We start from the raw sequence: 21,884 nt of genomic DNA, 5'->3' as shown, positions 1-21,884 counted from the left end.
TTTTTTGTTTAGATTTTGTTTAAAGGTGCTTACACACTTCTTACAACTCTTTTGCTTTATTAATAGCAAACGAATAGTAGTCTCGTATTCGTATATATCTCTGCTGGATCACGTCACAACTCTGCATTCTCTACACAAAGAACAACTTTTTAGTTAAAAACAAAGATTTTTTAGTTTTAAGTTGTTTTTTTTTTTTCAATATTTTTGTCTTTCTTACATTTCTTAACTATTTTTTAACAAAATTCCAAGATCTCTCTTAGCTTAGTTGTAGTTGATGTTGAGCGAGTACACTATAGCTGGCTTGAATATAACTATAAGACAAGAAAAATAAAAAAGGAGTGAGAAACCTTTTTGAACCAACCACCAAAAGACCGAACCAACATCAGAGTTTCATCATCATTGTCCATGATGTTCCATGATGATGTTGATGTTGTGGGGAGCTGCTGCTCTGCTCAGGCTTTTATGAAATCGTGACGCCACGAGATCCCTCAGGGAATCTCACTAGTACCTGTTTCTTTTTTCTTTTCTTTTAGTATTTCGCTTGGTTTATTTCTCGAGTACCTAAAGATTCTATACTTGCATTAAAGACTTGTTTTAGTTTATTTTTCAAGGAGTTAAGGGACTTATATTGTTTATTTTTTTGTTGTTGTTGTTGTTATGGAAAAATATTAAAAATTCCGATAACAATTTTATTAGCCTTGTGGCAGTTGTTGGTTGGTTTGTTGTTAAGTTGTCGTTTGGTTTTTGCATTCCGCAGCTTTATTGCTTTCCGGCGTGCAAATCCTTATGAATGGGATGATTTCAGGATGATTTTCAGTTATAATCTGCAATTATTGTTTTTTTCTTTTATTTTTTACACCGGAAACTCTGGGAAGTCTTATTCATTTGGATTTGAAATGATTTTGTTTACTTCGTAAAAAAGGTTTTTTTATATCTAGTTTTTTATTGGTTGGTATTAGAATATTCAGAAAGACACTTGATAAACCACTTAATGGAAAGGAGTGTCGAACTATTTATGTGATAGAGATTTAATCTTTTTATCCAACACGTATTTTAGCAATTTTATGTTCTTAAAACTAACAAATATTAAAATTAAGTGTGAAATGTACTTATACTCAACACGTTTAACATAATTACTTAAATAGAGGTTTCTTGGAATTCAATGTCCGGATTATGAGGGCTATAAAAAGGTTGACTACTAATATCGAATTTATTAGAATGTACCTGCTCGGTTTCGCAATAAATACCAATGTTAGAGTTTTATAGTAATGTTTTGGTTTGTTATAAAAACAAATCTTTATATTTCACCCACCCAGCAATCTTATTAAACTGAAAGCTATGCAACTATTTTTATAGCTATGCATAAATAGTTCAAAGTAAGTTATGAGCATTTTACGAGTTTCAGGGACTTTTTTAAAAATACTATATAGAAATGCTTATTTAACATAATTTTGTAATGGTGCCAACATTCAAAAATTTAGTTTGAAACTTTTTAACATCTCCTTTTTTTTTGAAAAAATTAAAATTCTTGTTTACAAGTGTTAATAAAATGTGTTTTTTTCATAAGAAATTTTACTGGCTATATTCAATCTCGTGTTGGATAGGGTATCTTCGATAGGTGGATTATTAAATACCTTGTTGAACGAGTTGGATTGCCGTACTGAAATAGCTGTCAAAAAATAAAAGAAACTTTCAGCTGTTAAAAAATAGCAAAGAAACATTTAAGCTTCAAAGTCAAAATTGTTGTAAGATAAAACATTTAATGCATGATTCAACTGATTCGTCGGACGATGATGAATTGGTGCGTAACAATTTAATAAATAAGAGATAACCTTAATCTGTAATCTATGTTAAATTACATCCTAGCTCAATTGAAATTCTATAAGATTAATAATTTAGCAAATTGGTCATCTACAAAACGAGAACAAAATAAGACAATTTTGAAGTTAAGCCTTTGCCTTCGGAGGGAAATAGCTTCTTCATTGTCTATTATGTACAGGATAACCTTAAATACAACTTCAACTAACTTTTTGCATTTTTTGTTTTCCAAAAAATACAAAAAGTTGAAATCAATTTTCAAGTTTCTTGAAATTCAACAATGTGTTGAATCAGCTGTTCTTTCAGATACCTACATACTCAGAAATTCTTGGATACCTTTGTATTCCTTTTTTGACATATCAGCTGTTTTTGATCATCTGTTATTGTACACTTAAAACATCAACAAAAAGGTATCTGAATACCCTATCTGTCTAAGATTGAACGCAGCCATTTTGAATAAACTCTTTGTTGGGCAGCTATTGTTTTTAAAGCTGTCATCTTTTGACTTTGACAAGTAAAAACTACGATATTAGTAAAAATAGATATATAAAATCTTTAACATTAATTTGAAGTTGTTTTAATGAACCCTATAAAGTATTTTTTTGGCCTGCAATAGAGGAATTGTAAGACAAATTCGAGTTTTTGGAACAAGTAACTGATTTCAAGAATCGTAATCTAGTGAGTGGCTCAAAAGCAGTCAAAAATATTGCTGCTATACCATAAAAGGTTTGTCGATTTCTCGCCTATTTTTGATTGAGAGTAGGCATCACACAAAACAAATTTCATCGTATTTTACCTAAAGACTAAAGTCTTTAGGCTTTTAAAGTTGTGTCAATCATCAAATTTTCATCAAAAAATAATCTTCAGTGGTGAGGCTCTGAAGGTGTGATTAGAAATTGACTATTTTGAAAATAAGGCTTGTACAACAGCAAAGATGAATAAATTGAGTTAAAACGGCACTACGCAAAAGGTAGGTTAGGTTAGGTAAAAGTGGGTGCCCATGATGGAATCGAACACACTTAGGCCAGTTTAATGGCCCATTGTGCTACCACATAAATCCTTTGAACCAATTTGAGCCCTTAACGAAACGTGAGAGGCTGATTATGCGGATATGATTTAGATCGTTATAGAACAATTATCCTAGGTAATTCTTGCGTGTTTGAACTAGATTAGGCCATGTACAGAGAAGGTTAAGAACTGTTTCCTCCTTTTCCTTGTCCATATAGCTTCTGCAAAAGTCATTTGAGAATACGCCGTTCCTGGCGAGTTCATCTGCCCTACAGAAACCTGTAATGTCTCTATTGCCCGGCACCCAGCAAAGGTGAATATTAAACTGTTGTGCCATCTCCATTAGAGATGATCGACAGATATGGACTGTTATATAGTTTGTAGAGACACAGTCCAGAGATTCGATAGCGGCCCGACTATCATAGAGGATACGGATATCAGATGTTGATATCACGTTTTCTTTCAGCCAGGACAAGACTTCTCTTATCGCCAAAAGTTCCGTCTTCTTACAATGATTGGGAAGACGGAATGATAGACTTAATTTCAGTCGTTTAGAGTACACACTTCCACCAACCCCCTCTTTTGTTTTAGAACCCTCGTAAAAGGTAATGTCGATTTAATTCCTTAAAAATAAGATTCGTGAAGTTATCGAGGACATAAAACAACAATCATGTTAACTGGTTTTGGAAAATTTCTTGAAAAAGATCTCGTGCTACTAACTGAGTTATAGTGGCCATTAAGCTTATATTATTAATCATTATTAAAAATATACTTTTCTTTTTACAATGAAATAAACATCCATTGATTTCTCTTACAAAATTACTTGAATTTTCTTATATCAAAACCAAACCTCTTATTGTAAAATGCTATTTCTATTGAAAATCGTGTAAAAGAGTATTTTAAAATAAAGTTAAATAAACAATAACAATGAAATAATCACCTACTTTTTTGTATCAAACTACATCTATAGGAAATTGTTGCTTGCTTGAAATAAAAATATACCACACCCTCTAAATAGCTTTTAAGAAAGCCCATAGATAACTAATTGAAAAAGAAGACATTGACATTTAAGGAACATTCATAGAATTTCTCAGATACTAAAAAAATTAATGTTTAAATAATATTTTATCCATATTTTATCCTCCTTCCATAAAGATCAATTCTTCTGAACTATCCACTCTATAGTCTTAAAAATATGTATGTTATAAATTTACTTCCTTGTATAATAAAGCACGCAATTATAAACAATAACAAAAACCTAACAAACATGGAATTTAATTACATGGTCAATTTAAAATTTAAGAAGAAGATGATGAAAAAAAAATCTCAATAAACTTTTGATCCCCTCAATGATGTGGAAGCAAAACAAAAGAGCTGAGTAGAAAACTTTGTCTATTCGAATATATGAAAGCAACATAGTAGTTGCGCTGATGCTGTACTCTCTAAAGACAAAAAATTCCTCTTTCACTTTAATGATTATTATAACGACATAACGTAAAACAACTAAAAACAAAAAAATGTTGTCTTATTATATTTTTTCTTGTTGCCCAAACTCCCACAAAATATAAAATTTCTCTCTTATATATTGTATGTACGATGCGATAACGTATGTACGTATATAAAATTGTATATTTGTGACAATAATTTAAAAATTTCCCACACAAAATCCGCGGCAATAGACCGAAAAATTGACCGCCATCGCGTCTTACAAGTTTTCATATATATATCTATATGTATCTTATTACATGCTGTATAGGTTTCGGTCTTATGCATCAGGAGGAATACGTCCGATGACGAGAGGAGCAAAACTAAGAAGGAGCTGCAGTTGAGGAAAAATATAAAGAAAAAAATCGCATAGATCGCGACCTGGATAACTGTTTGGTTATAGAAAAACCAAAACCATATAGAACCTCACATATGTTTTTCTTGTACGGCTCGGCGGCGGCGGCGGTGCTTGGAGTATAGGCCCGCACTATGCATTGACTCAACCGCAGGAGGACCGCACCAAGATGATATTGGAAGAGGCATACACTAACTGAAGATGATCATTAAAATAATCCCGCGAAAACATATGTTTCCCTCCTGCAAATGGCTACCGAAATATGTGTGTCTGTTCCCTATGCTATGCGCTGGGAGTAGGTATATGAGCGGATACAGCACCGTTCTGCCAGGATTGCTCGATGCTCATGTATCTAATGCTGCAAAACGATGTGTTAAAAGTAACACGATACAAATATTACAACTAGTAAGATTTGTTGTAGACAATTCCGCACCAACAAACCGTACGTCGCTCGTCGAATGGTTATATAGATGGGCTCTAACGAGACAAACGAAACCAAAGTCAAAGCCCAAAGTCGTCGGTCGGACGGACGACGAAGACGCGTCCCATCCAAGAAGTTCCAAGTCAAAGCCAAGCCAGGCCAAGCCAGGCCAAGCCCCATCCGCCAACTTCCATCTATGTACCATACGCAGCAGCCCAGCGTACACACATTTCCTTTTCGTCGTCAGTCGCCGCGCTGCGCTGGTCGGTTTTAGGTTTATTCTTGCACTGTCGATTATTTTCGATTATATGCGTTTTAGATTGTTCCTGAGCTGCCATCTCAGCTAGAAACTGAAAAGAAACTCTCCAGCTGGATGGTTGGTCCCAGGTCTCGAGTCCAAGCATATGCCAACTTCCTTCAATCTGCGCCAAAGATAAAGGTTTGGTCAAGCACGCAGAAGAAGAGGAGTGGAGTGGCCAATCTGGCAGCCTTTTGTTAACGTTTGATGATCCCTTCACTTCTCTTCCCTTCTCTCGTTTTCTCAGTTTGAAACCCACAATATGGTGTATGGATTTTATGAAATCACTTCCTTATCTCAGAAATGGCATCTGACTGGTGACTGCACTGCGCACACACAACTAGTGATGATGATAGTATGATGGTGGTGACCATGCGACGATGAAGATGATGACGATGCGACCAGCGATGGTGCCACAATAGATGCTACTTCTGCTGCAGCTTCTGCTTCTTCGGGCCTTAACCATGTAATACGGCTGTGTAACGACACAGTTAAAAATCCGTTTTGTATGTCCCCTATACAGCACATATATCTACGTCCAGGTCGAAGATGATTCCAATGATGATGACGACGAAGACGACGATCATGGTGATGACGACGGATGCCAGACGGACCACGACAAAGATTTAGATGCACGCCAGCCTACAGCTAAAAATCCACCAAAGCCGATTGCACAGAAAAGAAGGTTTAGTTGAGTTAAGTCGAGTTGAGTTGAGTTGAGACACATAGCCAGATCGGGAGATTGACAACACAAATATTCTCCAGAGTCGTACAACATTATTGTGGCGGCTGGCAAAGTGAAGGTGATTCGACAACGGCCTGGCACGGCCGGGGCAGCGTCCAAAGACAATGTTCACATACAAGTGACATCGTCAACAACTGTTAGCAACTATGTTTCGACAAAGAGTCTCTAAGGATGCTCTAGACCACTTCATTGACATTTAGTTGAATGCGGAATCTATCAAGCCAGCCTGCTAGCCAAAGACCAACAAACATCAAAGCATCACATATAGGAAATTTATAAGTCCACTTCATCAAGAAGAATGAAATAGAAGACGTAGAGAAAGACCCTTTGATCATTCCAATTAGCCATGTTGCACCAAGAACCATTTCAACAACAGCAACAACAAACTAACTAAACTAATTAAGACTCTCCCCATAGGCCACTCTTGTTATACACATGTTTCTTCACATTCTCTGAAAGCCACACACACGCTCCGGGGGGAAATAGCATTCCCAATGCCATCATGGCCATCTTGAAACATGACGTTTCCTCTTGCTAGCAACATACTCAACTCACTATACTCGCTAAGGGAGAAAAATATACGACCAATTACAAGATAAGCTTCAACTGACCCTTATATCAATCCCAATTCCATTTCCTCTTAGCTGGTTCTCTCTTTTTTTCTCAAGGCCCCATACGCCAAACGACTTGACTCTGACTTTGGCTGACGGTCGTATGTTTCTATCCAATCGTCATGGAAAGATCTTTGTTCTATGTACGATGATGATGATGATGGCTTTGGCCTGAAGAGAAAAGAACATAACATAACATAACCATAACCAAGTATGCTACACCATTTTGTGTGTCCAATAATTTTTGTGGAAAATTCAAACCCTGCCCCATCCTTCAAGGGTAGAGATAACACAAAACGAAATATCATCCCGAAAGCATACGTCACTCTGCCGGACATGTGTACGGATGGACACATTTCTGTTATATGAAGATCCTGATGGAGTTCGGAGGAGTGAAGTGGAGTGGAATGTGGAGTGTGTGTGGACCATGCGAAGTGCCATAACTAAGTTGCACGGATGTTCCTATGTCCGATTGTCTGTCCGTGTCCGTTTCTGTTGTCTGTTTTGTTGTTGTCGTTGTTGTCGGATGGCATCATGGCACTTTCAAGCTCAAGTCTTTCTTTCAACCTTATACCATCATCATCATCAACATCATCATGGCCTTGGTGCTATCATATATGTATACGAGCTGTTGTAGTGAGTCTCTATGTGTCTTTGATTTTTCTAATCTTTTACTCTGTTCTCTGGACTCTTGGTCTTGGTCTTGGTCTTGCTCTTGGTATATTGTTACGAGTATATGCTCGGCTCTTTAAGTAATGTTAACTTCGAAATTGGAGATTGCTTCGTTGCGACTGGCCAGAGCTGAGAGGAGGCCTGTCGCTGTCGCACTCTAGGCTATATATGAGTCTTGCGTCTTGAAAGTTCGGAGCTCATAGGAAAATAAAATAAGCGAGGAAACGTATGTTTCATAGTGATGCAGTCATAGCTTATTTCTTTATCTGTGATTTCGGAGGAATGGTATTTATTTTGTTTTTCTTGCTTTGGACATAAAACAAAATAAAAACTTTAGCACTAATAATAACAAACAAATAAACTTGGCAATATCCTTTGCCTTGAGAGACCTCTCGCCTATAGTATACCTACAATGAGTCTTAAAGGTATAAATGTTTGTCTAACAAGCATTTTCCATGTTTCAATCGCGATTAGTTCGCGAACAGAGTGTTTTTGTTGTTGTTGTTTATGAAAACATTTATATATTTTTGTTGTTTGATTAAACAAAAGTAAGAGAAAAAGGTAGGTAATGAAAATTTAGTACATATGAAAACAAAAAGAAGATATTTTCTGATGCATTTGATGGCGATGATGTTGGAATGGAATTTCCAGCCTATTATTTCTTTTAGATATCACACAGTGTGGATTTTCTTGGGGTGATTAAATTCTTTTTTATCTCTATGACAAGAAAAGCAACAAAAACAATTGAAATCAAAGAATCTTTTTTGCATAATAAAATAAAATGACATTATTGGAAGAAATAGAGTAGTTGCAAATATGAACATTATTATATTTGCCTAATTATTGTGTTGAGAAGTAAAGCGAGGCTTTAAACTTTAACGACCAAAATTCGCTTGAAAATCATTAATATGTCAAAAGGTGGTATAATTTTTACATATGACGAATAATGACACAACAAATTTTCAACAAAAAGACCTAACGTAATTAAATTTTAATTTTTCTTCTTCTAAAATATCTCGAGAACTTAAATAATGCTGTAAAATAAAGAAAAAAGTAAGGTCGAAAACGGAAAACTTACTTGAGGTGGCGCTACAGTCCTGTGTTAACTAGGGCCTCTTCCAACAAATTTTTCGGTCTCCAAATAGATGTCTCCAGTGTTCCGCTCCAATTTGGGTGATGTCACTTTCCACTTGTGCGCACCACCTGATTCAAGGTCTTCCTCTACTGCGCTATCCTGTGGGTGTGGATTCGAAGACTTTCCGGGCCGGAGCATTGGTTTCCATGCGCTCTACGTGACCCAGCCACCTTAGTCGTTGGACTTTTACCATTCTAGCTAAGTCTACGTCTGTACAGCCCGTAGAGCTCTTCGTTATATCTCGAGAGAGGGCTTTGCCACTCAATTGCTTTCTTAGCCCAAAGAAGAAGAGTTATTCTTCGTTTGATCTCAGCGCTGGTGTTGTTTTCTGCATTTATAGAGGAGCCTAGGTAGACGAAGTCCTTGACTACTTCAAAGGTACGTCTGGCGATGGTGACGTTTTGACCAAGACGTCGGTGTTGTAGGTCTTTTTTTGACGACAGTATGAACTTTGTTTTGCCCTCATTAACCGTTTAACCCATTTTTGCAGCCTCTGCCTCAATACTCACAAAAGTCCCATTCACATCACGCTGAGTTCTTTCGATTATGTCAATGACATCAGCATATGCAATTAGCATATGCTGATTTTTGAAAGATAGTGCCTCTAGTATTGACGTGTGAGCTCTGCACTATTATTTCAAGTACGATGTTAAGAAAATCGCTTGACAGCGCATCACCTTGTCTAAAACATTTTTTGACATTGAAAGATTCTGTTAAGTTGTTTCCAGCTTTTATGGAGCAGCGTGAATTCTCCATGGTCATCCTGCACAAAGGGAGGAGTTGGGCAGGGATGCCAAAACTAGACATGGCTCCATACAGCTCGTCCCTGTAGATGCTGTCATATGCGGCTTTGATATCGATGAAAAGATGGTGGGTGACAATTTGGTGTTCTTCGGTTTTTTCCAGGATCCGCTGTAGTGTGAATATTTGATTGACTGTGGACTTTCCTGGTCTAAAACCACACTGTAGTTTTCTGTTCCAAAAAAACATTCTTTAAGACTTCAGACATTTTATCTGTTGCTTCCTAAGTTATAAAAATATTATCACCATTACACCTTCTTACAGTTTTTCAGAAAATCAATCAAAATAAATCGCTTTTTTAAGATTTATGACACCTTTACAAATAATAAATAATAATACTCAAATACATCTAACACCTAACGAAATGTTCTCATACTTTTTGTACTTCAAAGTAAAGTACAAAAATAAGAAGGTACCACAAAAAGCCATAACTTAAAGTTAACAATATTTCTTCCCTGAGCGTTCATGCGTCTATATTCTGTTCTTCCAACGATTATTGCATTGTGGGTTGAAGGAAGATTCCATTGTGGGCTTTTCTCCATAGAGCATATGAGTACATATTTATATATATTTTTAGTTATCGTCATCATCATCAACATCATAGCTTGAACGATTTATGTTTAAATGTCGTTTCTTGGACACGGAAGAGAAGCCTTAAAATTATACAACGTTAAGGAACGTAATCAAACCACCTATATGGACTTCTCTCTCTTTCGATCAGTTCAGGAAAAAGCATAAAATCTGAGTTCTATCCAGAGACTGAAAAGACCTAAGCAATGTTAATAAATTACCATTTTCTCCCATAAAGTTTTACTTATATCTAACTTAATGATGGGTAGAGAGTTGGTGTAAAAATGTGGGCAACAATTTAATTTTATTCTCTCTAGGACACCAAAACTAGCTAGCAACAACAAAACAACAACGATTTCCAATGACTTTGTTGCTTAATATGCAAGGCTTGGTTTAAAGTTGTCTAAAGGCAAGGTATTTGTTTTGTTTTTAAACTACTATTTCTTTACAAAAGAATCTTTAAAGTCTCTTTTTAAGCTTTAAAACACAAAGGTTGAATAAATTTCATTCAACAATTTTTTGAGAAACGAAAGTTTCTAATGTAAGGTAGAGATGGCCTTTGAAAGAAGTTGACATCAAGCTTCCTTATCGAAAATAGGTGCATTTGGTTTCGACTAATTTCTTCTTCGTTGTATCAGAAATAACCTTTCAGACCGTTCAATACAAGGTTCAAAGCTCATATTCACAAGATAAACACTGGTCTGCCTCAGGGTTCCATTTTGTCTACGACACTCTTACTTATTTTTAGGACTGATCTTTTGTCTATAATTTCTTATCCACTAAATTATTTCTCTTATGACAATCCCCTCAGAATTTTGTATTCGTTTTTAGATTCAAATCCTTGTCCTTTGGTGAAATACATTAAATTTGTATCTTGACAGCATTGTATACAACTACAATATTTTGGAGCTCCAATAACCTCCTTGAGATTCTTGGCCAGAAATCAAAAGTGACCCCCCAAAAATGATAGGTTACCTTGTATAACTGAAATATTTTTGTCTCTTGAGCTATTTTAATAAGGAATTCCAAAGTAATACTTTGAGCCCGATTTCGTACTCTGAAGTACAGAGAATCTTTTTTTTTTGCCGAAATTTACGAATGTAGAATTCTTAGTCAGGATAAACATTGGTAACTCCTTATTACTCCTTACTTTTCAGAATTCCTTGAGTTCGCGTAAAATAATAAAAAAAAAGAGCAATTTCATGCAACTTATTTATGAGCTTAATGCCAATGCCTATCCTGCAGAAGTCAACTCCAGACCAAAGACAACAAAAATGTGAAATATCAATAACAACTTATACCTCCTGCCAATCTGGCGAAAAAAAACTTTCTTCTACTGTCTTAGTCTCAGTCTCCAGTCACAGAGCAAACAAAGGAATGTGAGCCAGATAGTAATGCTGAAGTCACCAGGGTGCCAGGCTACACTGAACTCCTCCGCCACCAGAGTCAACACTCAGACTCAAACTCAGCAAACATGTAACACTTTCAGAGACGGAAAATGCATCTACACTTTTATTGCTTTTGTTTTTTCAAATTCCAAATCGAACTAAACTAAACTCCACCTGGAGGCTCACCCAACTATAAAATGTAGTGTATAGGAACTCATAGGTATACCGAAAGTGTACCAAGTGGATTAAGCTAACGAATAATAGTCTCTCCAGAGTCTTCCAGAGTTGTGATAGAGTTTGTCCGAAATTGAAATTGCCTGCTACACAGGCTCCCATAAAACTACTATAGGATTTCTATAAGGCATCTCATATGGATCTATGATGATCGAGAAAACGTAGATTCGACTTTGCAAAGCCCATCTCGCTTGTATGAGAGAGTGTAATTGAAAAATATTTAAAAAGCAATTTTTCATATCGACTGGGTCGCGCCTTTTGTGGTTATAAAATACACCCAACTTCAACTTATATAGTTCCAACACTCTTTGGGCTGAAGTTATCTTTCTATAGGTTTGTATGGTTAAGGTTGGATTATGATGATGACGATGATGATGATGGTGGCGGCAGTTTATGTCGAGAGATGTGGATTTTAATCCCGAAACGATTGTAGATTTATAGAAAAAACAGTTTGATCTATCGCGGATACATATTTATCTTACTTTTCGGGTCTTCCAATAAAAAAAAATGAAACAAGAAACCACATTGACTTTACTTCATAGATTCAGAGTCTTCGTTTTTGAAGTGTGGCTTTTTCATATGGGCTTGATATTATGGGATTTTTATGGGAAAGAAATCGCAATAGGGAGACAATGGCAAGAATTATGATCGCAAAGTGGCTATACCTACGTATATTTATGTCTACCTTACTGTCCATGAAAGATGGATATGGAGAGGTGCTATATAGACAAGTTATATTATGTAGGTAGGTAGTCTTTTGGATCTTTGGGGCACATGTTATAAGCTTAAAGGAGAAATATATTACTTTGAACTTTTGTACTGTAACAGTTCAATGTTGCGAGGATTATTTTTCTGTGTAAATTTATATTCATTCTTCTATATATGTATCTGAGTATGTTTGTATCTTTATAAATACCTACTTGGCTTCCCAAATATCTTCTATACAATCGTGGTTAGGTTATGAAATTGGAATTTTATAATCTTCATACAAAAAAAAAAGTTTTATTGGTGGAATTTGAGAGCTGTTTAAATTGATAAATCTATTTTCTTGGAAAGAAGACATTTGAAAAAGAAAGCTGTTTTTCAGAATATATGGCACCTATTTTGTACACCTACATTGTAAAGACAAAGCTCGTACAGAGTCAGTTACGTATTTAAATTGACACCAATGAAAACTAGAAAACTTTGAGGATGATATAATTGGGTTTACCATCTTTATAATTGCATAACAACATAACACATATTGTAAAGGATCTTCTGTGGCAGGGAAACAGTAGAAGATGTTGAAAGGTGAAAGGTTTATTTTGTAAACAGGTAGCGAACGTTTTAGATAAAACTTTTCCATTTTACGGAATTTTAGAAATTTCTTAGATCAAATTTTCTATTCAAGTGGAATTTCAAAAAAATAATAGTTCTGGGTTTGTTGGCCACCTGCAATCTAAGAGTTTAAGAATTAAGTTTTATCTTAGGTAGTCAATTATCACAACTTAAAAGAAAATTTTGTAGAAATACATGGTTATCCATTTTGCGATTTCAAAAGAAAACGGAAATAAAGCACATGTAAAATTTTTTTGTTCATGATACTTCTTTTTTATCGACGAGAAATGAAGCAGCCAGGAAATGTCCCTTGCAATAAAGCCATATTCTCTCGAGTGTGGCATTTGGCACCGTCTTGATGAAACCACAATTTTCCAAGTCGTATTCTTCAATAGCAGGCAAAAAAATTATAAATCTTAAGATCATAACGCTCCGAATTGACGGTGACAGTCATTCCATCGTCACACAGTGGCCCGTTTTGACTTATTTGGTTGCAAACATCATATTTCCTAAAAGAATAAATAATGCTTAATTTTGTTCAGCTTAAAAGAAATTTCCAAGGCTATAAAAATTGTGACTTTCAAAAAAAAAACTATTTACAGGGTTTTTCAGAAATGTGTGTTAAAATAAGAAGTTTTAACAAAGGTCATAAGCATAGCGGTATTTTAATATGCAATCGTCAAAATCAATTTTCTTTAGTAATCTAAGTGAATTGAAACAGTGCAGCAAAAAGAATAAGGATCAATTCGAGTGAAACAGTGAAAAAAAAGGATTAAACCATTTTTTTTATTTTCCAGTATTCAAGAGTACATAATGTATTTTTTTGATGTATTAAAAGTCAAACAGTGTAAAAAGAAATAAAGACAAAACAAATTAATATATAAACACTAAATTTCTTGAAAACTATCATCTAAGTCGGTTTTGCTTTCTATTAGCCGCATCGCTGTAAGATCCATCATGTTTTGAAGTTTCAATCTAGCTAATATTTCCGTGACTTAACAGTTTTCGGGACCTGCTTTTTTTTCGTGATATCTTAACGAAGTTCTCAGAATTTTATATTTTTCCTTTGAGACTCCCAAATCCATAAACAAAGCTAATGCGATCTCATTGGTGTATTTAATGGGATTGTGTTGGGGATTGTGAATGCTTTCCTTGACTCTTTCGACACGAAGTGGACTTGCAGAAGATATATCACTCTTCCCCTTTTCATTATCCTTATGTATCTTATAATCAAAGCTTCAGAGAGATGTTCTGTACATATTTCCTTTGTAGCTTTGATTGAATTTCCTTTTTTTAGTAAATGTTGAGCACTCATTGACTGGCTTCCTTGGTCTTCCTCTTGATGTCGTTGGGAGATCACCCGCTTCTCCTGTTTGTCCGGTATTACTATGCAAAGTTTAGGAAAGCCATTCTGCATTCTTTTTGAAATTACTTTTGGATCTTTTGGCTGCTATCTATTTTCTATCAAGGTTGTAATAAAATTGTTTAAATATCTGTTTGATTGCATTTGCATCTGGTAGTTGGTATTCACTTTCCACGGCAGATACTCATTACAAGTGCTGGCATTGACAAAAAGTTCAAACAGATCCCCATTCATTTTAAATTGTTTTGAAAAATAAAAGCAACTGCTCGAACGCTTGTTTAAATTCTAAATGATTATTTTAGTCTATTTCATCTTTTTATACCTAAGAGTATACGTGGCATGACGGTAAGTGCGTTGGAGTGTCATGCCAGAAGTCTTTGGTTCAATCCCTGCCTATGCCATCTAAAGTTTTTTCACGGGTACTGCCTCTTGCGAGTAATTCATAAATTCTACAAGAGTAATTTCTGTCACGAAAAGTGCTCTCTCAATTTAGCCCTTCGGATTCGTTTTAAAACTGTAGATTCCCTCCATTCCTGACAACAGTACTCGCACACAGGAATGTTTGAGAGTTGAAAGTCACTAGGCCCTATTTCCCAACGGAGTGTTGCGCCACCTAATTTATTTATTATTTGATATTTGTTATGTTCTCAAAAAAAACAAGACGTTCAAATGGAAATTTTGAAGTAAGTTCTCGTTTAATATTCTATTTTCAGTTTTCACAAACCCTAAATTGTCATCTACCAAATTGCATTTTTCTAATGATTAGTCATACTTCACAACATTATTTAATTGAAACACCCTTTAAAACAAAAAACTATTACGCGTGGGTTCAAGGATTTCCTTCATAATTCGAACTTCTTATTGCAATCTTAAAAATCTCTATAAACCTTTCCATAGAAATCTCTGGCTTATTAATTCTATAAAAATGATATAAGGACTTCCTTCTTACATTTTTAAACAATCAATTTTTCATATAGACATTCATTACATATACCATGCTTCTTACCTACGTACAAATATAAGTAATTGCCTATTTCATTTTTATAATTGCAATATAATTGGAAAGTCTCTTTTTTGTTCACAAAAATGATAAATACGTACCTATGCCTTTTGTATATCTTTTAACTAAAGGTATAACTGCAGTTATTGGCAACTTAAAGTCTTTTACTTCCATTCCCTACTTATTTCCAATTATACATTTTGAAACAAAATCTATCTCTCTTTTTGTTTTAAAGGTAGGTATGTGTCCGACCCCAAAAAGGCGACACCTAGATCCTATCTATAAACCGTAACCAATCATATTACAACAAACGACACGACCTTTATGCGTAGGTATTTATAGAGCAACAAAACAAAAACTCAAAAACCCCAAGTTCTATACCTCAATAACCCAATCGTTGTTGGTTATCCTGGGCGGCCAACAATGACGACGACCGCGACGCGGACGACGACTTGGTAGCAGCAGCAGCAGCATCTCTCCTGTGCCCCATTATACCAGCAATGGATGGCCTAGCATACTCAATTTGTGCATAAGCCACAACATATAAAAAAAATGGAAGAAACATATGGTAGCCAATACAGCACCACCATTCCCAGATCCACCACCAATTTCACAATAAGAACCTTCTTTTTTTTCTTGTATGTTGAAGAATCCAATAATCCGTTCCAAAATAGAGAAAGAGAGATTCATGATAGCAAATCCGCCGGATTCGGTTCGGATTACTCTCCAGAATATAAAGAATAATACGGATACGTATTATTCCTTTTTGTAGGTTCTGAATTTACTGTGCGAGATAAATGTAGCTGCTGTATGCGCAGCGCATTGGGTTCCTTTTAAGGGAATTATTCAATTTGCTCGTTAAATTAGATCAGAAACACCAGGCAAATGTAGCACTAGCACTCTATATACCCACCAAACCTTATATTCCATCTCGGTTCTTTACTTTTGCCTTTAGAGAGATTCTGACAGAGAGGAGTTGGTACCCTATAGGTAACCTAGGTAAACAGTCGAATAGTCGTATCTGTTGGATAGCATCTGCTTGGTCGAGTTGTTTTGTGGTTTATTGGTTCTTGATGCAATTTATTATTTTGCCAATAGAACATATATTGTCTATATAGGAACCTATAAATCCCTAGAAAGGTGGATTTCATTTTTATCAAGATGTTGAATGAAGAGACTTCCTCTAAGCCTTACCTATTACCTTCATCATACTCATATCATGTTTTTTCTTCTTTTTTCCCTTCAGGATCTCCACCATTGACCGGGACTGGCATTGTTCGAGTTATCGTTCAGGATATGAATGATCATCGTCCGGAATTTGCTCGCCAATCATACCATGCAACGGTACAAGAGAATCTTCCAATTGGCACAAAAGTCCTTCATCCAGTTGCAACAGACAAGGACACTGGATTGAATGCTAAGATCCGTTTTAGTTTACTTGGTGAAAAAATGGAGAAATTCCACGTGAATCCTGACACCGGAGAGATCACTACTGCTGCAATCCTTGATCGAGAAGATGTTTCGGTGTACTACCTCACTCTGATGGCTCAAGACAGTTCTGCAACGGAACCACGTGCTTCCACTGTCAATCTCACTGTCACTATTCTTGATGTCAATGATAATGCTCCGTCTTTTGAAAGCTCTTATTTTGATGTCTATGTTCCGGATAATATCCGCAGTGGTGAATTTATATTTGGAGCTAAGGCTGTTGACTTGGACGATGGAGCAAATGCTGAGATCATATACTCAATAAGTGGAAACGATTCGGATAAGTTCGATATCAACAAGAAGTCTGGAGTAATCAAAACCAAAGTTGAGCTCGGTGGAGGTGGAAGTAATCGGGCTTATTCAATCGTAATGCATGCCACGGATAGAGGGACAGATCCTCGAACTGCCAAAGCAACTCTCAAGATTCAATTAAGTCAAGCTCAGAAGTTCCCAACTTTCTCGTATATGTCCAAGACTCAATTCACTCTGTCCGAAGACGTCACCGAAGGCAAGTTGATAACTAAAATTCAAGCTTCATCTCCCAAACGAGATGCATCAGGGAATATAAGGTATTCAATTGCCGGTGGAAACATCGATGACGCAGTTCGAATCAGTCCTGAAACTGGAGAAACAACTATTGGCCGGGATGGATTGGACTATGAAACGGCACATCAATATGAAATTTGGATCGAAGCTGCTGATTCGGACTCACCTAGTCTGCGGAGTGTCATGTTGCTGACAATCGACGTTACCGATGCTAACGACAATGCTCCAGTAATGGAGAAACTGATCTACAACACCCAAGTTCTCGAGGAAGAGCCGTCGGACGTGTTCATTGCAAAAGTCAAGGCTATCGACCGAGATTCAGCTGAGAATGGAGAAGTCACTTATCGACTGGTTGATGATTATCGGCAAACCTTCGAGATTGACGCACACAATGGTGAAATATACGCCATCACCCGTTTGGATCGGGAGCGGATAGCTTCGTACGAACTGATTGTAGAAGCTCTCGACCAGGGAATTCCCCAATTGACTGGCAGTGCCAGTGTGATTATCACAGTATTGGACAAGAACGACAATCCTCCAAGGTTTACAAGGCTATTCAGTGTAAATGTGACCGAGAATGCTGAAATTGGAAGCTTTGTCATCAAAGTTACTTCATCGGATCTAGATACCGGAGTGAATGCCAATGCAACCTATAGTTTCAGTGAGAATCCCGGTGAAAAGTTCATCATTGATCCCATAACTGGAAATGTTTCCGTTGCCGCTCACCTGGATCGTGAGCAGCAGGATGAATATTTGCTGAAGGTGGCAGCTTCCGATGGTGCCTGGCGCTCAGAAACCCCCTTAACGATCACCATTCAAGATCAGAATGACAACGCTCCAGAATTCGAACACAGCTATTACAGTTTTAACTTCCCAGAGCTACAGAGACCAGTGGCATTTGTGGGACAAGTGATCGCTACCGATCGTGACAAGCAAGGACCCAATTCAGTGATTTCGTACTCACTCCAACACCCATCGGACCTATTCACAATCGATCCAGCAACTGGAGAAGTCTACAGCAAGCGCACAATAGGATACAAACACTCCCAAATCGAGTCTTCTCCAGAAAATATGTACTCCATGACTGTCCTCGCCACGGATAACGGCAAGCCTCCCATGTACTCGGAGTGTCTGGTGAACGTCAATGTCGTCGATGCTAATAACAATCCTCCTCGCTTCGAATCCCGGAGTTATTTGTCACCGGTTCCTGAAGATGCCAAGGCTGGTCAGAAGATCGTTCAAGTTGTTGCCAAAGATAAGCTTGATTATGGTGTTAACGCTGAGATCGACTATTCGATTGTCGGTGGTAATGGAAGCTCGTACTTCACTATCAACAAGCAGGATGGTTGGATTTCGGTTTCGAAGCCAATAGCTGTCTCAACAAATACAGCGTTTGCCTTGAGGATTAAGGCAGTTGATCGAGGTGTCCCACCACAAAGTGATGAAGTCCTAGCTACTATCATCGTAACTGGGGAGAATAACTTTGCACCAGAGTTTACTGCGCTGAGTTATCAAGTCATTGTTGCCGAAAACCAACCAATAGGAGCGAAGATCGTCACGGTAGAAGCATCAGATCGAGATGATGGTCCAAACGGCATGATCCGCTACTCGATATCTGGAGGCAATGAAAGGAAAGAGTTCACTGTTGATGCCGTCACTGGTGCGGTAACGATTCTTCAACCACTCGACTATGACCAAATCAAGGTATATCGTTTGAACATCACCGCTGAAGACTTGGGTTTCAAGCCCAGGGAAGCTGTGGCCATGTTGACTGTGATCCTCACTGACATCAATGACAATGCTCCAGAATTCAATCAGTCGAAGTATCATTCATATCTGGCAGAAAATCAACCCCCGAATACGTTCGTCTTCCAGGCACATGCAACCGACAAGGATTCCCCCATCAATGCTGTTATCCGGTACTCGATCACCGGTGGAACTGGCCGTAATCTCTTCAAGATCGATCCAAACGATGGCATGATTAACTCAACAGCCAGCTTTGACTATGAAGAGAAGAAGGAGTACTTGTTGCAAGTTCTCGCCCAGAATCCCGATTCAGTGATGCAAAGCTACGCCGAGGTTATTGTCCACATCACTGGGGTCAACGAGTATTACCCACAGTTCATACAGCCGGTCTTTCACTTCGATGTCTCAGAATCGGCTGAAGTTGGAACGGTTATTGGATCTATTCAAGCCACGGACAAGGATGCCGGTGAAGACGGAAAGGTCTACTACCTTCTAGTCGGTTCGAGCAACGACAAAGGTTTCGGAATAAATGCAGAAACTGGAGTTATGTTTGTCTCAAGAAACCTTGATCGTGAGACCCAAAGCCGAGTTGTTTTGACAGTTCTAGCGAAGAACTTCGGTGGAATTCGTGGCAATGATACCGATGAAGCTCAAGTTATCATTTCTATTCAAGACGGTAACGATCCTCCAGAGTTCCTAAATCACATCTACGAGGCAAAGATATCTGAGGGAGCATCGATTGGAACAAAGGTGACCACAGTCAAGGCCGTGGATAAGGATGTTCGTCCACAAAATAACCAATTTAGCTACTCGATCATTAATGGAAATATTAATCAAGCATTCAAGGTCGATCCACAGAGCGGGCAGATCGAAACAGCAAAGATGCTCGACCGGGAGACTATCCCAACTTATAATTTGATTCTAGGAGCTATTGATACGGGTCTTCCACCGCAAACAGGCACAGCCACCGTGAAGATAGACCTCCTCGATGTCAATGACAATGGCCCCATCTTCGATGCTAACGGAGTAATTGGATATGTTTCGGAAAATGAACCAGCTGGAACAACGATCATGACACTTTCTGCCAACGATCCTGATCTTCCGCCAAATGGAGGACCGTTTACCTATTACCTTGTTGGTGGTAGACACAAGGCTATGGTCAGTATTGACAAGCACTCAGGCCTCATGAAGACAACTCGCAGCATTGACCGAGAAGTAACTCCAAGTTTGGAGATCATCGTCGAGGTCGAGGACAACGGAAAGCCAAAGATGAAGTCCCAACACACGATTACCGTGAATATCCTCGATCAGAATGACAGTCCCTCAACTCCACGAATGGTCCATGTTCTGCTGAACGTTTTCAACAACGAAATTCCGATCGGAAAAATTGCTGATGTTCATCCAAATGACCCCGATACCACAGGTGATTACAAATGCCGCATTAAGCCAGATTCTCAGGGCAGTCTTTTGGGCATCCTTACAATCCCTGCCAAATGCGATCTACACACAACAACAAAGACCGCAACTCATGGGTATTCGTATTTTGTATCGGGAAACGATGGAAAACACAATGATGTCACCTCCACGGTTACAGTGGAGTTCCGGGGCTTTGATAATACCACCGTAGCCAATTCGATCACTATCAATGTTGACAATATGACGGCAGAAACTTTTCTCTCGACTTACTATCGCAGCTTTTTAGATGTCCTTAAGTCCAGCTTAGATCAGGGAGATGAATACAATCTTTACAGCATAAGGAACACCATGAACCAGACTGGTTTCCAGGTGGCACTAGCGCTACAGACTTCAAGTCAAAGCTACCGATCACCGAGGTACATCACAGAGCGTCTGAACAAGAAGTTAGAGACCATAGAAAGGCTTCTGCAATCACCGGGACGAGTAAAGATCGGCTTTACACCATGTTTGGGCGTTAATACATGCGACAATGGTGGCGTCTGTAGTGAAGACTTCAGGGTTCATGATACAAGGTCCTTAAACATTGTGGACAGTCAGTCGCTGATATTCACCGCACCTCTCGTGACTCATGATTTCATCTGCAAATGCCCAGATGGATACACTGGACGACAATGTGAGAAACGTCAAGATCCTTGCTCTCCCAATCCTTGTCAAGCCAACGGCCAGTGCAGGAGACAGGGGTATGACTTCCAGTGTACATGCTCACCACACCGAGAAGGAAAATTCTGTCAGCTAGAGAGAGGAGATGTCTGTGCAGAAAGCCCTTGTAGAAATGGAGGGTCTTGCCGGGAAAGCCCTGATGGATCATCATTCTTCTGCCTCTGCAGACCTGGTTACCGAGGAAATCAATGTGAGCACATAGCAGACTCATGCAGACCAAATCCCTGCCTTCATGGAGGATTGTGCGTTGCTCTCAAGCCAGGCTATAAATGCAGTTGTGTGGGTGGACGGTACGGTAGGCACTGCGAGAAGACTACCTTCGGGTTTGAAGAACTCTCTTTCATGGCTTTCCCCTCACTGGATGCTGCTACAAATGACATTTCCATCATCTTTGCCACAACCAAGCCCGATGGTCTACTCCTATACAACTATGGTATTCAAAGTGGAGGACGATCAGACTTTGTGGCGATCGAAGTCGTCAAGGGAAAGGCCTTATTTTCATTTGGCGGAGCACGTACGGCCATCACGACGGTTGTGGTAGGAAGTGGAACTAACAATACGCTTGCAAATGGAAAATGGCATAAGGTGACTGCCACACGTAATGGACGAGTTATCTCACTGAGTGTAGCCAAATGTACAGAGAACGGAGACGTCTGTGAAGAGTGTCGACCTGGAGATTCCAATTGCTATGCTGATGATGTTGGACCTTCTGGGTAAGTTTTAATATGACAAATTCTCAATTCCATG

The 21,884-nt window shown here is 38.0% G+C and overlaps 1 protein-coding gene across 1 annotated transcript in view; it reads left to right on the top strand.

Moving 5' to 3' along the window:
* The window catches only part of LOC129952912 (cadherin-related tumor suppressor), a 257,350-nt gene that overhangs the window by 231,783 nt on the left and 3,683 nt on the right, over positions 1 to 21,884 (top strand). The window contains exon 8 of the mRNA XM_056065884.1: positions 16,468 to 21,850. Coding sequence (XP_055921859.1) covers positions 16,468 to 21,850 — 5,383 coding nt within the window. The remainder of the gene's footprint in view (positions 1 to 16,467; positions 21,851 to 21,884) is intronic.

This window comes from Eupeodes corollae, chromosome 3, assembly GCF_945859685.1.
Source record: "Eupeodes corollae chromosome 3, idEupCoro1.1, whole genome shotgun sequence".
Classification (NCBI taxonomy): Eukaryota; Metazoa; Arthropoda; class Insecta; order Diptera; family Syrphidae; genus Eupeodes; species Eupeodes corollae.
Note: the sequence above shows the minus strand (reverse complement) of the source record. Positions and strands in the feature narration are given on the sequence as shown.